Source organism: Solanum tuberosum, unplaced genomic scaffold (assembly GCF_000226075.1).
Source record: "Solanum tuberosum cultivar DM 1-3 516 R44 unplaced genomic scaffold, SolTub_3.0 scf00171, whole genome shotgun sequence".
Lineage (NCBI taxonomy): Eukaryota > Viridiplantae > Streptophyta > Magnoliopsida > Solanales > Solanaceae > Solanum > Solanum tuberosum.
In genome coordinates this window covers 437,960-453,672 of record NW_006239097.1, presented here as the reverse complement: position 1 = coordinate 453,672, position 15,713 = coordinate 437,960, and the positions used below count along the sequence as shown (strand labels likewise).

At 35.0% G+C, this 15,713-nt stretch overlaps 1 protein-coding gene across 1 annotated transcript; it reads right to left on the bottom strand.

Annotated features, from left to right (window-relative positions):
- Positions 1-2,628: 2,628 nt before the first annotated feature.
- Positions 2,629-14,902, bottom strand: LOC102601741 (proline-rich extensin-like protein EPR1). The gene is made up of 8 exons (XM_006354237.1): positions 14,843-14,902; positions 14,334-14,420; positions 14,176-14,247; positions 10,380-10,799; positions 9,852-10,290; positions 9,465-9,792; positions 8,681-9,357; positions 2,629-3,317 (listed from the first exon to the last, which is right to left on the bottom strand). Exons 1-8 carry the CDS (start codon positions 14,900-14,902, stop codon positions 2,629-2,631), a joined length of 2,772 nt encoding a protein of 923 aa, XP_006354299.1.
- Between the last annotated feature and the right edge of the window lie 811 nt (positions 14,903-15,713).

The window sequence follows — 15,713 nt, the reverse complement described above, 5'->3', positions numbered from 1 at the left end:
TCACTTAAGAGCTATTGTGATTATACAATGTTTTGCCTCACACTGCCAGGGCCGTCCTTTACCTTGCCTAGGGCATAGAACCTGACTACTAAGTGGATCCACTAGTTTATGCTAAAAAGCACTAAGGAATCATCTAAAAAGTATGACCCTTTTCTACCCATTATGGTTACGTGGTTTATGGGGTCTAGGAGATGTCTGAACTCTCCCCCGTATCGGTGCTCAATACTACTCCCAAAATATAATACTAGCTCTTATGTTTAAAACATACTTCTTTCTGTGCTTTGAGATAATTGCTCAAACTTAGATCAAAGGCTATCTTGGAATTCAAAGTTTCCTCTCTTGCTTAATTATGAAAGCATTTACTATTTATTGAAAAAACTAGCTCAAAGGCTCTTTTGGAAATCTCAGTTTCCTTTCTTATTTAAATGTGAAAACATTTTAAACTCTTTGGGAATACATAGTCTCGATATACTCTTTTGAAGAAATGAACTTCAAATCTTTTACTCTTTACTCAAATCAAAACTCAGGTCTTAAAACAAAGTTAAAATATTTGTAAAAGACTTTTGGAAGACTCTATGAACTTCTCTTGACTTGGCTCTTAACTTCTCTTGACTTGACTCTTAACTTCTCTTGACTTGACTCTTAACTTTCCTTGAATTGAATTATGGATTCAAGGATTGTGATTTGTGATAGGAAAGATCTCATGATGTTTAGGAGTGTTGTTAGATAGTTAAACATGAGAAACGATCAAGAAATCACTGCCTGGAAGCAAGTCCACGACGCGGAGATGCATTTAATTATTTGGTTGCAAAATAAATTTTGATGCAGAACGGTCCGTGACCACTCTGCGATGCAGAGAAAATTTGGTCAATCCTGAGGAACAGGTCCGCGACACGGACTTGCGTACCCAGATTTACCCGACTTGTTCCTTCTTTGTTTTCTAACCCCAATTCGCCTATATTCGATTCTTTTTCTCAACTCCTCTTTAGATTCAGATATCCAGTATATATACACAAGAATCTAATCAAACACAACTCTAAAATCGACCTTAAACTCTCAAGAACTCCTCAATCTCATCGCAAATTCAAGAACGACAACAATTCAAGAATACAATTCAAGAACATCAAAGTCTCAATCTTTTATGACAAAAAACATACTGAAATAAACATGTTTGGTGCGTGGGTGAACGAACCCAACGCTATGTGAACTGACATACCTCGTAGGATTGAATCCTTGGCGAAATCCGCACCCAATTTCTCAAGAAATTGATGAATCTTTGCTCTTTCTCCTCTTTTCTCTTCTTTCAAAACCCCAACTCTTTTTGATGAACCGTAAACTGAACCAATTCACTTTAGACCCCAACTTAATCACCAAAAACGAATTTAATTAATAGGGCAGTGAAAAGACCAAAATACCCTTCTAAAATCCAGTTTTGACTTTCCTTATCTAGACAGCCCAACTTCAAATGAGCATATCTCCCTCATACGAACTCGAAATTGCGCAAATTTGGTGGCGTTGGGAAGATAATTCAATAATATTTTCTACGGTATCTTGTAGCACACATAAATCATCTTTATCTAGGAGTTATGGTCGTTTGAAGTTGACCCAAAACTCATACTTGACTTAATTTTTGTCAAATTTCCATATTTTCTTTCATTCCAAAATTGACTCTTTCTAATTCTAAGTCTTTCTAGTAGTGGGGTGTTACACTTTGAGAGCATCCGCTACTTGAGATTTTTATTTCAACAAATAGATAAATCCATAACGTGAAAAATCATCGATAAAGGTGATAAAATATTTTTCACCACCTAAAGATGGAACATCAAAGGGTCCGCAAATATTAGTGTGTATAATTTCAAGAAGTCGAGTGTTCCTTGTGGCACATTTCTTGGTATGTTTGGTTTGCTTTCCTTTAATGCAATCCAAACATATATCAAGGTCAGCAAAATTCAAATTCGGAAGAATTTCATTCTTTACTAATCTTTTTAATCATTCTTTGGATACATAACCCAAACATTTATGCCACAAATAAGCAGAACTTTCATTTAGTGAACTACGTTTAATTCCAACATTTTTATGAATAGTAAGGAGGGATTTAGAAAAATTATTATCAAGTTTCAATCTATATAAATCATTAATAAGAACACCAAAACCATAAAAAATAGTATTCTTATATAAATTGAAACATCCATGTCCAAACTTAAAATCAAATCCAGAAACATCAAGTCTTGAAAGAGAAATCATATTCTTAGAAACTGAAGGAACATAAAGAGTCTGTAATAGATCAAGGTGATGTTCAGTCTCCAAGATCAATCGATAAGTCTCTATGCCTTCAATTTGAGCCTTCATGCGATTTCCCATGAACAAGAAATCCTTATTTGGATTTGTTGTTTGGATCATAGTGAATCCCTACAACATAATGGATACATGAGTAGTTGCACCAGAATCAAGCCACCAAGTATTATTAGGAACTTCTACTAAATTTGATTCGAAACATACAAAAGCAATAAATGTACCTTTCTTTTCAAACCAAGCTTTACATTTCTAGAATCTTTCTAATAGTGTCCTTCCTTTTTACAAAAATGACACACATCAGTCTTGAGTTCCTTATGAGCATCCTGTGGAACTTTAGCAGGTGCTTTTTTTTTTCTTAAACTTATTGGCCTTCACTTTAAGTCCTTTACCAGCTCCTTGACCCATGAGGTTAATGGAATGACCTCCTTGTTTCTTAAGTCTTGACTCCTCTTGAATAAGCATGCCGGACAATTCAATAACATCCCACTTATCCTTAATAGTGTTATAGTTAATTTGGAATGGTCCATACTCAAGAGGCAACGAGTTCAGAATAAACTGAACTAAGAAGGTGTCATCCACTTTCATCCCCAAGGTCCGAAGTCTTAATGTAATGTTAGTCATCTCGATGATATGATTTTGCATACTATGCGACCCATCAAACTTCATGATCATGAGTTCAGCCATTAGTGTACCAGCGAGAGACTTATCAGCAGAACGAAAACGTTCATTCACAAACTTCAGGTATTCCCTACCGCTTTCTGTTTGTGGAATAGTACTATTAATGTTGTTAGCAACAGTCATTCGCATAAACATAAGGCTTAATGTGTTAGAGCGTTCCCATGATTTATGAAAAGACTTCTCATCCTCACTGCTCTTATCAGTAATGGCAGTAGGTTTGTCATTCAGCAGAGCCAAGTCAAAATCCATCACACCTAAGTGACACTGGACTTGTTCATGCCATTCAGAGATGTTCAATCCATTGAACACAGTAACAGATGAAGAATGTGAATGAAGAGGAATAACTGCAAAATAGATATACATGCTCACAAATCAGAAAATAATGTGAATTCAGTAAAGCGATAAAAAATATATCGTAATTATCCTTTGGGTAGATACTACGACACATTATCCTAATTTAAATGCCATTTTTTTTTTATCTTTAATAGGTAATTGAATATTTTTAATCAAACACATACGACATCTTTGGATATACAATATATATTTGACTAAAAAATATTAATTTACCTCATAATTTTCACTATTCGTAGAATGATAGATTCACCTTTGGGTAAATTCTTAAGTTCTAGCAATAGTGAAAGTCAATTTATCTATTTATTTTTCAATATAGGCATTTAATTAATCTTCATAGATAAATGACAATTTTATGAATGCATATTTTTCTTAACCATACTAGTTTGGTCACTTTGGTGACTAACAAGCTATATGAATACAAATACACACATAATATCATAAAATTTTTGTGCATGTGAAATTTTTTATATATTTTAGTTTGGCCACTTTGGTGACTAACAAACTATAGAAACATAATATATGCATCAAGTGATCATAAATATTATATGTGTAGACGATATTTTTTTCTAGTTTGGCCACTTCGGTGACTAACAAACTATAGAAACATAATACATACATAATATCATAAAATTTTGTGCATGTGAATAATTTTACACATTTTAGTTTGGCCACTTTGGTGACTAACAAACTATAGAAACATAATACATGCTTCAAGTGATCATAAATATTATATGTGTAGACGTTAATTTTTCTAGTTTGGCCGCTTTGGTGACTAACAAACTATTTTGCACTAAGTCCACACATAATATTTATTGCTTAGTATAACAACCACTTTAATTTATTGCACAATCTAAAACAAAACATAATTATTACATTAGAGAAACTTAAACCATAAGAAACTAGGAAGAAGGCTCATCACAGAGTTAGTGCCCACCAATACAAAACAATACTGTAACAAGACATGTATATTGAAGAAGATCTTAAAAAGATTTTTTTTTAATTAACCTCAATGTACACGTCCTTTAAAAGAAGTGAGTTTCTTATGTATTGTTTTTACTTTGTTCTCATTAATGTAACAACAAAATTTGTGCAAGTTTGCAGGTGACATTATGTTAGTCTCTTACATCATCTTAGATAGATATTATTGGAACATTGATAGTAAGTATTGACGTGGAGCATGCGATAAGCAGTACATCATAAATATTGAATGTTTCTTATACGAAGATTATCGATTCAAACAATCCAGGCTCCGATGCCACATGTAAGATTAAATATTTTAATTCACAATATCAGGATCTTGAACACGATAATCTTACGTAGAGATCATTAGGGGCACATACCTGATGCGGAAGACATCATCACAAATAAAAGCGAAAGCGTTAGTCGTAAATTGGTTTCTACCACCTTGCCCTAGCCTTACGTTATCACAACCGTCAGCGATGGAATTAATGAAGAGAATATGTGGTAACCCTAATAGGTGGAGGGAGGACCAATTTATAGAGGTTAAGACTTAATCTGGTACGTCCATCAAATAACAATGTATAGACGAGATCTATTATTCATTAAATATTATTTATGGTATTACTTGGGTTGCAAGTAAACTTGGGCCATAATTATAAGAATTATTCTCACAATTACATGCAAAACAATCTTTCCATGCATCCCCGACAATCCCGATATTCCGACAACACGCAATGAAAAGAAGCCAAACTAGAGCTCCATAGGTCACAAAAATCAAATTTGAAATATAAACCAAAAGATGAAATAATCAATGTTACGCGAAGTACGTGGCTGCAATTGAGACCCTCCAGATAAAATGACCACCTCGATTGTGGAGGTCAAACTTTGCAATTGATCTTACAAAAATGGTCAACCTTATGAATAGTCCATCACGATCGCAGACAGGAGGCCACGCGATCGCGAGGTAAGGTGCAATGCCCACCACAATCGCGGAGGTTTCATCGCGATGGTGATGAAGGATTTTACCGACACCATATGTTGATGCATCAGCTAGAACTCAAGTTCACAAATTCCCTGATGGGGTGCTCGAGATTCATTCAAAATCTCATGCACACAAATGAACTATTCTACCCCACCAAATTCGACATTCCAGACTCAAAAGAGATGTCAAAACTTCCAACCGAGATGTTATCAATGAAAAATGGGTCCCACACCCAATTACCTCCGTTTCAAGTCAAATTCCATAAGGTAATTCAAAATGAGCCCAAAAGTCTTAGGATCTGCTCCGAAGGTTCTTCTGACCAAACTCGATGTTTTGGAGCTAACAGAGCCGTCAAAATTGTGTTTTGAGGTCGTCGACCAGATGTTTTGACCGAAGTCAACTATTCAAGTTTCAAAAGCTCCAAAACACAGAAACTTGCACAAAAACCAAACGAACAACCAGGTGACCAAACTGTCAATCTCAACGCTCTAAACACCAAAAAAATGCAATAAAGATAAAATAACCTGGAGGGTTACTACATTGTAGTTGATTGAATTTTGGGTCTTGTGTTTGATTGATAATTAATGAGCGACATCGATAAAGGTTCTGCTTACATATCAGATTAAAAAGTATACTTGTTTGATATGATTGAATGTTCTTGATTGTAATAATAAAAAGTATAAATTAAATCATATTTTATGTTTTCCTAAAAACCATAAAAATGAAACCATAAAAAATATTTCCTCTGTCCCAATTTACGTGGCACTTTTTATTTTCCGAAAGTTAAACAGTTTAAGTTTGACCAAAAATTTGTGCGTGAAGAAGGCAACGTGCCGTTATAGTAGTTATCATGTGGTCATTCATAAAGTAGATAAAAGCAAACAATAAGATGGAGGACAAGTTGTAATGCCGGGTAAGAAGCTTAGAGAAAAATGTGGTAAGAGCAAATAAAATTTTGATATTTCAATTGTTTTCCATTTAGCTATATATAGATTTTTAAAGGCATGTAAAAGGGAGGATTTCAAAATGTGATGCGTTAGTTATCTTATTTATCTGCCAATATTATAGTATCTAGAATTTGTATTGTGATAGCAATATTATAGTATCTTGAATATCGCTAGAATAAAGGAATGCTCAGATTTACTAGCTTATCTGAGATTATTAACGAAGCAAACAATTGTTAAACTATTTACTAATCACCTTTAAATTATCAATCACAATGTCTTTTAGTTATGTCCTTTCTTTATTTCTAGCTTTTCTCTTTGAATAAAATAAAAATAAAAAGTGGGTATAAGGAGAGACCCGTCATATCTTAATCAAACACTTGTCATGCATATCATTCTATCATGATAAGAATGACAATGTTGATTTCTCCTTGTAATAGCTAAAATCATTACACGTTTCACTAAATATCTTTAAAACTCAACATATAAACTTTCTTAGTCTTATTTATAAGGCATTGTTTGATTGAATATCGCGTCTTGATGTTTACTTGATTTAAGTATTTATATTATTACTAAAAATATTAAAATAATGATTGATAATATAATTTGATGGAGAAAACATTACATTATATGAATATACTTAAAAGTTATAATCAACTATCAACAAAATAATAATAATATGTTTTGTAAAATATGATAACATTTGGGATGTCCCACTTAAAAGAAATAAAAAGTTGATTATAACTTGGAACAAATAAACAATATTTATATTGATTGCAAACAAAATTAGGCTTTGTATGGAACAATAGTGACAGTAAGACTAGCTACCAAAATTAGCCTGAACTCATACTTATAATTTACAAATCAAATAGGTTTAATATTAAGAATCTTAAAAATTGAACCAACAAACATAAATCCTAGATCCATCTCTAAAAATAGATATTTGGCACCTGATGAGAAAAAAAAAGACTAGTACAATCTAAAGAAATGGCATAAGAAAAATATAACTACATTGTAAATTCATATAACAAGTACAACACTCTATTGAGGTGTATTTATGGAAAAAAATATTTAATTGGCACTTTAAAATATGATAATTGATCCTTTAAATCATACTCTTGAAATGTGATGGAAGAAAGTGGTTACTATTACTATAAATTATTAAAGAAAACTGATAAGGAAGAGTAGCCAAATAATGTTGTTTTCGTTATTGCATTAATTTTTAACATAATTAGTTGTTACTTTTAGAATGAATTTGAAATAAATTTACTTGCTAAATTAATTTTTAATAGATCATGCAATATTGAGAACACATTAAATAAAGGAAAAAATGTTACAATCAGAAAACAAATGTGCATTAGAAGAGAAAATTGTTCAAAAAGTACGATATTTGCAATCATTCATCATAGACGTTTGAGATATGTGATAATGTCGAATCTCTGTATTTATGTTCAAAAATATTGCAACGACCTTTAAGTTATTTCTATTATTCGGATATTAGTTGAGAATTAATAATAAAGCTTAATAAAGTCATCATGTGGGTAATTACCTAATATATATGTATATATAACTCAAAATTCCACTAGTTTTTTGTTGCCACTATGTGCGTATTATTTTGTTTCAAAGTAACTGAATACCAAATTATAAAAGTATATATACCGTAACCTTTTCTAGTTTAATTCAAGGGAAAAGGGTATGAAAAATACTCCAACTTTGGCCGAAATTGTTGTTACGATACCAAACTTTATGGATGACCTTTTACCCCACTGCACTATTTAATAGTGTAGTTTAAAAGGTATATATGTGCCCACGTGGACACGTTATTATTTATAATTATGCAATAATTATTGATGTCCACGTGGGCATATATATACCTTTAAAATACACTATTAAATAGTGTAGGGGGGTAAAAGGTCCTTCCCAAAGTTTGGTATCGTTACTGCAATTTCGGTGAAAGTTCGGATATATTTTAGACCATTTTTCCTTAATTCAATGATCTCTAATTTTAGCATCTACGGTTTTAGCGTAAAAAAACTTCCTACCAAAAGTTAGAAACTGTAGCTTCTATATATAAATATAATTAATATGTAATATATTGACTAAGAAAAAATAAACATCTAACAAAGTGAAAAGCAATGTAAATTGGCTTATCAAAATAAAAAAATTAAAGAAAAAGAAAGTGCTTCACTTTATTTGATAGATAATTTCAATTTTGTACAATTTATGAGTAGATAATAAGTGGATATTATAATATCATCCATCATTCAACCTATTTTTATTCACATAAAATATCGATGAGTCAAATATTTTATCCATTCGCATCTAACCCATTGTCAACTCATTCATATGCGATCTAATTCGTCTGTTAGCTAGCACAAGTCATGCCACATGAATAACATCATAGTTTCTCATGGAGAAGTTGACAATGTTCATTTAGAAAGTTTTGGATTTTTTGTCTTTATCACACTTAGAATCTCAGGATTTGAAACAACTGGTAATTCAGGCTTTGTAAAAGTTGGGATCTCAGGCTTTGGGGTGGTTGGTAGCTCACGCTTTGGAACACTTGGTATTTCAGGCATGGAGACACTAGGAGTCTTGAGTTCTGGGGTTGTTGGAATCTTATGCTTTGAGGAATTAGAGGTCTCAGGTTTTGAGAAACTAATAGTCTCGAAATTTGGATAACTTGGCATCTCAAACTTAGGCAAACTTGGCGTACCAAACTTTGGGGAATTCGGCGTCTCAGGCTTTTGGGAACTAGTAGTTTCAGGTTTTGGAAAACTCGAGGTCTCAGAACTTGGGGTCTTGGGTTTTGAGAAACTTGGGGTATCAAGCTTTGGGAAACTAAGTGTATTGGGCTTTAGGGAACTTGGGGTCTCAGGCTTTGGGAAATTTGGAGTTTTGGTCTTTGGGGAACTTGGATTCTCGGTCTTTGGAGAACTTGGAGTCTCGGGCTTTTGGGAACTAGGAGTCTCGAACTTTGGAGAACTTGGTGTCTCGGGCTTTGAAAAGCTAGGAGTCTCAGGCTTAAAAGAGCTAGGGGTCTTGGGCTTTGAGAAACTTGGAGTCTCAGATTTTGAGGAACTTGGGGTCTCGGGCTTTGAGAAAGTAGGAGTCTCGGGGCGTTGAGAAACTTGGAGTCTTGGGCTTTGGAGAACTTGGGGTCTCAGGTTTTAAAAAAGTAGGAGCCTTGGGCTTTAGAGAACTTGAAGTCTCGGGTTTTAATAAATTAGGAGTCTCAGGCTTAGAGGAACTTTGACGTCTCGGGCTTCTTTGAGAAACTAGAAGTTTCAGGCTTTGAGAAACTAGGGGCCTGTGACTTTGGAGAACTTGGAGCCTTAAGATTTGGAGAACTAGGGGTCTCGGGTTTTGAAAAACTAGGGGTCTCAGGCTTTGGGGAACTTGGAGTCTTGGGTTTTAAGAAACTAGGAGTCTCGGGCTTTGAGAAACTAGGGGTCTCGGGCTTTGCAAAACTTCGAATCTCAGGCTTTGGAGAACTTGGAGTCTCAGGCTTTGAGAAACTAGGATCACAGGTTTTGAGAAACTTGGTGTCTCGGGCGTTAAAGAACTTGGAGCCTCGGGCTTCAAGGAACTTAGGGTCTCAGGCTTTGAGAAACTTAGACTCTCGGGTCTTGAGAAACTTGGGGTCTCAGATTTTGAAAAGCTAAGAGTCTCGGGCTTTGAGAAGCTAGGAGTTTTGGGTTTTGAAAATCTAGGGGTCACAGGCTTAGGGGAACTTGGGGTCTCGGGATTTGGAGAATTTGGGATTTCAGGCTTTGAGAAAGTAGGGGTCTCCGACTTTGGGGAACTTGGAGTCTCAAGCTTTGAAAAAGTTAGAGTTTCAGGTTTTGAAAATCTAGGAATCTCAGGTTTTGAGGAACATGGCATCTCAGGCTTTGAAGAACTAGGAGTTTCGGACTTGGAGAAGCTAGGGGTCTCGGGCTTTGAGAAACTAGGGGTCTCAGGCTTTGAAGAACTTCGGGTCTTGAGCTTTGGAGAACTTGGGATTTCAGGCTTTTGGAAAGTTCGGGTCTCAGACTTTAGGGAACTCGGAGTCTCAGGATTTGAGAAAGTTGGTGTCTGGGGTTTAGAGAAACTAGGGGTTTCAGGCTTTGAAAAACTAGGGGCCTCGATATTTGGAGAATTAGGAGTCTCGGCCTTTGAAGAACTAGGAGTCTCGGGTTTTGAGAAGTTGGAGTCTCAGATTTTGAGAAACTAGGGGTCTTTGGCTTTGAAAAAGTTGGGATCTCGGGATTTGAGAAAGTAGGAGTTTTGGGTTTTGACAAAGTAGGGGTTTCGGGGTTTGGAGAAGTAGGAGTCTCAGGTTTTGAGAAACTAGGGGTCTCCAGTTTTGAGAAAGTAGGAGTCTCGGGCTTTGAAAAAGTAGGAGTCTTAAGCTTTTGGGAACTAGGGGTCTCGGGCTTTGAGAAACTAGGGGTTTCAGGCTTTGAGAAAGTAGGAGTCTCAGGCTTTGACAAAGTAGGGATCTCCGATTTTGAGAAAGTAGGGGCCTCGGTCTTTGAGAAAGTAGGAGTCTCAAGATTTTGTGAACTACGGGTCTCGGGCTTTAAGAAACTAGGAGTTTCAGGCTTTGAAAAAGTAGGAGTCTCAGGTTTTGAGAAAGTAGGAGTTTTGAGCCTTGGGAAACTAGGAGTCTCAGGTTTTGAGAAACTAGGAGTCTCATTGAGAAACTAGGAGTCTCAGGTTTTGAGAAACTAGGGGTCACTGGCTCTGAAAAACTAGGGGTCTTAGGTTTTGAGAAACTAGGAGTTTCGGGTTTAGAGAAACTAGGAGTTTCGGGCTTCGAAAAACTAGGTGTCTCGGGCTTTGAGAAACTAGGAGTTTCGGGTTTTGATAAACTAGGAGTTTCGGGCTTTGAGAAACTAAGGGTCTTAGGTTTCAAGAAACTAGGAGTCTCGGGCTTTGAGAAACGAGGGGTCTCAGATTTTGAGAAACTAGGAGTCTCCGGCTTTGAAAGACTGGGGAATTGGAGAAACTTGCGGTAGCGGGCTTTGAATGACCGGGGGAATTGGAGAAACTTGGGTAGTGGGCATTGAGAAACTAAGGGTAGTGGGCGTTGAGAAACTAGGAGTTTGTAGAATGCGACGTGTTGTTATAGTTGTAATCATGTGGTCATGTATAAAGTAGATAAATCCAAGCAATAAGATGGAGGACAATTTGGAATGCTAAGCCATTTTTCTACAGATGCAAGAAGCTTAGAGTAACATGTGTTAAGAGCAAATGAAGTTTTGAAATTCCAATAGTTTTTCATTTAGCTATATATAGATTTTTACAAGAATATAAAAAGGAGGATTTCAATATTTGATACATTAGTTGACCTATTTATCTGCAAATATTATAGTATCTAGAATTTGTCTTGTAATAGCAATATCATAGTATCTTGAATATCCCTAAAATAAAGGAATACTCAGATTTACTAGCTTATATGAGATTATTAAGGAATCAAACTTTTGATTAATATTTACTAATCACCTTTAAATTGTTAATTACAATGTATTTTATGTCCTTTCTTTATTTGTTGTTTGTCTACTTTAAATCAAATCAAAATAAAAAGTGGATATAAGAGAGCCATCTGCAAATATTATAGTATCTAGAATTTGTCTTGTAATAACAATATCATAGTATCTTGAATATCCCTAAAATAAAGGAATACTCAGATTTACTAGCTTATATGAGATTATTAAGGAATCAAACTTTTGATTAATATTTACTAATCACCTTTAAATTGTTAATTACAATGTATTTTATGTCCTTTCTTTATTTGTTGTTTTTCTCTTGAAATCAAATCAAAATAATAAGTTGATATAAGAGAGACACGATATATCTTAATCAAGTATAGTTTAACTTGACACGCATACCACTCTATCACGATAATGATGACAATGTTGGTTCTTCCTTGTACAAAAAAACCATTACACTTTTGTTAAATATTTTTAAAATCAAAATATAAACTCCATCAATCTTATTTTATAAGGCATTGGTTTGACTGAATATTGCATCTTAATGTTCACTTGATATAAGTACTTATATTACTAGATTCATGCATAATTCGATAAAGGTGAGGTCCAGGGAAATTCAGGGAAGGATTGGGTAAAATGTATAAGCTTTGGTTAGTCGTTCTATTAGCTATGACCTTAAGGAATTTGTAGGACTTTTCATAAATGAATTGGGGTGAGTAGAACTCGACGTTATCGAACTTGGCATGAATAGGTTGGTCTGGGATGTCAATTTTTGAAGGTGTGTTGAAAAATGGAGACTTTTTGGAGTATTTTTGCGTTTTTGTCCCATGCAAACTTCCATAGTGGGTGACACACTACTTTTGTGGTGTAATTAACTCCCGCTACAGAGGTCTCAGTATAGCAATTCCACTATAGTGGGATTGAGCCTCTTTAGTGGGATTGGTCACAATTAATGGAGAAAATTCCCCAAAGCTGCTAATTATTTGAAAAGTACGTTTTGGGGAAGAACAAGGGCAACTTAATTAGGGCGAATTTCAGCCATTTTTCATCAAGAACCTTCGTAAATGTAAGTAATCCAATTTTCAACTTCATACTTTGATTCCCTAGGCCATTGAGGTGCTATTAGGGACTCTAGGGAATACATTGGTTTTGTTCCTAAGGTGGGAAGATCTGAGTTACTGAGGATTTTGGGTTGTAAAGCCTTGGGTTAATTGTTAAATGTTTTTCTTGATTTATCTATTGTTATTCACTCATGTAGCTATGGAATTGGTAGTTTTCGGTGAATTAATGGTGGAAAAGCCCTGGATTGGGTGAGAAGATCATAAGTTTGGCTTGGGGTTGAGATTAAGTTGTAATATGAGTATAATTAAGCCATTGGAGATTGAATCTTGTACCTGTTTTGTTAATTGTAGACCAATAACAAGCTAGCTAGGATTTGTAACAAGGGAAAGACTCAGGTCCAGTAGAGCTTTCAAGGCTTGATTCGAGAAAGGTGATAATTTATTGTTTCCAAGTTATGTAATGTATGCATGATAACTGTTTTTATCATATTGTTTCTGCAATGCATGGTTAGGAAGATCAAATAAATGTAAGGTGATACCTTGTACACCATCACATGCAATGAAGGTGCTTAATTTACTTGTGTTTACAAGTGTTACTGTAGTTCATTATGATTATGATTCTGATTGTGTGTTGTGTGACCATTGGTTGGCTTGGGTACCTCACCAGGTACATATATTAAGTTGGCTCAGGTACCACGCCTAGTACAGGCTACTACATGGTTGGATCGGGTAATAAACCTAGTTTGCCTTGGTACCACGCCTAGTACATGTTTGATTATGCTCCTGTATGTTATTTCCTTGAACTAACTACATATTGTTTTACTAATTATTTATTAAATGAAAATATATATTTTACTCTAATGCTATCACTTCTATTTATAGTAATTGAGTTAAATTCAAATCATGATTTTGTGCTCCATATCTAAGTGTATCCGATCCTTTCAAATTAATATCTATCTATATAAATCAGAGAAGAAAAAAGAAGAAAAGTCTAACACTCTTATTTGTAGGAAAAAAATATATTTTGTAAATTTTTGAATAGTGGGGAAAGGGAAGCCATATCCTACCTTTAGGAAGAACACACACACAATCCAAATCATGACTTAGGAGCAGTTCCATTCTGAACAACCTCTGAACACTACCACACTATCAAGAATGGAATCACAACATTAATACAGTTGTTTAGACACTAAAGTTACATATAATAGATACATACCTAAATTGGAGTAAGAATGTGAAATATGGGACCCGCACCGAAAATTCCAAAATCGACTCTGTCAAAAGGTCTTAATTACCTCCCTAAACCTTTGTCCCAAAATGGAACACATTTTGGGCTTTGGAACGTAGCAAACAATAGCATGCAACATAAAACATCATTAAAGCTAAAGACAAGGGATAGGCAGCCCCTTTGGGGTTGAAAATACCTCGAACTGATTCTCCCCTATGCTCCCCAAGTACTCTAACGCATTGCCCCGTGTTCCCCAATAACACCCAGCCTTGAATCACCAAATTCAGAGTCCCACAACTCTCATATTCAAATTACAAACTTTATGTGAGAGTTGATCGTGTCAAGTCTTAATACTGTTGCAGGTGCAGCAAAAGCATCCACAAATTCCGTGAAAGCACCTAGGGTAAGACAGAAGGACCGCGCTAAAGCAAACCTTGGCCACTAAAGTGAAAGTATCTTAAGCAACAGGGCCTAAGATGTCCAGACTCGCTAAACTGAAGCCTTGACAGCTAAAGTGTTACCTGCTTAAGCGAGCCAAGGATGCTAAAGCAGATGCCACGTGGATGTCCTAACCTGCTAAAGTGGAACCATGGCCACTAATGCCATACTAGGGCTACAAAAGTAGGGGCATCAACATCAGGCACAAAACTTTTAGGTTAGCCCCTGGGGCTTCACTTGGGTGCTCAGGATTGGTTCGGAATCTCATGCATGCAAACAAGATATGCAACCCCACCAAATTCAACTGAGAAGTTAAAGCTTCAAACTAAGGTCGTCTTGACAAAAAATGGGTCCCAATTAGCCCTGAAGCCTCCAGATCCACACGAAAGATCATTCTAGGCCAAACTTGATGTTTCGGAGCTAACGGAACCCTCATAGTTGCATTTTGAGGTCGTCTTTATGAACTTTTGACCGAAGTCAGCCATTCAAGCTTCAAAATCTTCAAAGCACATAAACTTGCACAAAAATAAAATGAACGACCAGTTGACTGAACAATTAGTCTCAACATGTCATAAATCACTTGGGTTCGTTATAGGAATGCTCTAAATGATGAAAATAAGATATTTACACTGAAATGTCATGGAGGATCTTTACCGTTAATCAAGTTTCACTATCAAGAACAAATAAGTCTAAGTTTTTTAAAGTTATGCTTGTCCATTCACAATAGTCATGTCCATTATTGTACAGTCTTCCTCTTATAAACGCTATGAAATGATAAATTAGTATAAGGAAGTATGGAAAAATGAACAACAACCACCCCCCCACACATATATATATGTTTGTGTTCTCTTTTGTTCAATGTTTCTTCCTTAAACGTGTCTTATTATTCTCTTGCTCAGTCCTTAAGCTCCCTAGGCCCGTTATAGTTGATTTGAGGATGAGGGTTGACTTACCTACTCGTGGATTTTTGTAGGTGTCATCATGACTTTAGTTTTAGGTCATGACATGGAAAAACAAAAGTTGAAAGTTTATTCATTTTATGAAAAACATTCAAGAAGATCTTGAATTAACTACATATTGTTTTACTAATTATTTATTAAATGAAAACATATATTTTACTGTGATACTATCATTTCCATTTATAGTAATTGAGTTAAATTCAAATCATTTTGTGCTCCATATATAAGTATATCCGATCCTTTCAAATAAATATCTATCCTTATAAATCAGAGAAGAAAAAAGAAGAAAAGTCCGACACTCTTATTTGTAGGAAAAAAATATATTTTGTAAATTTTT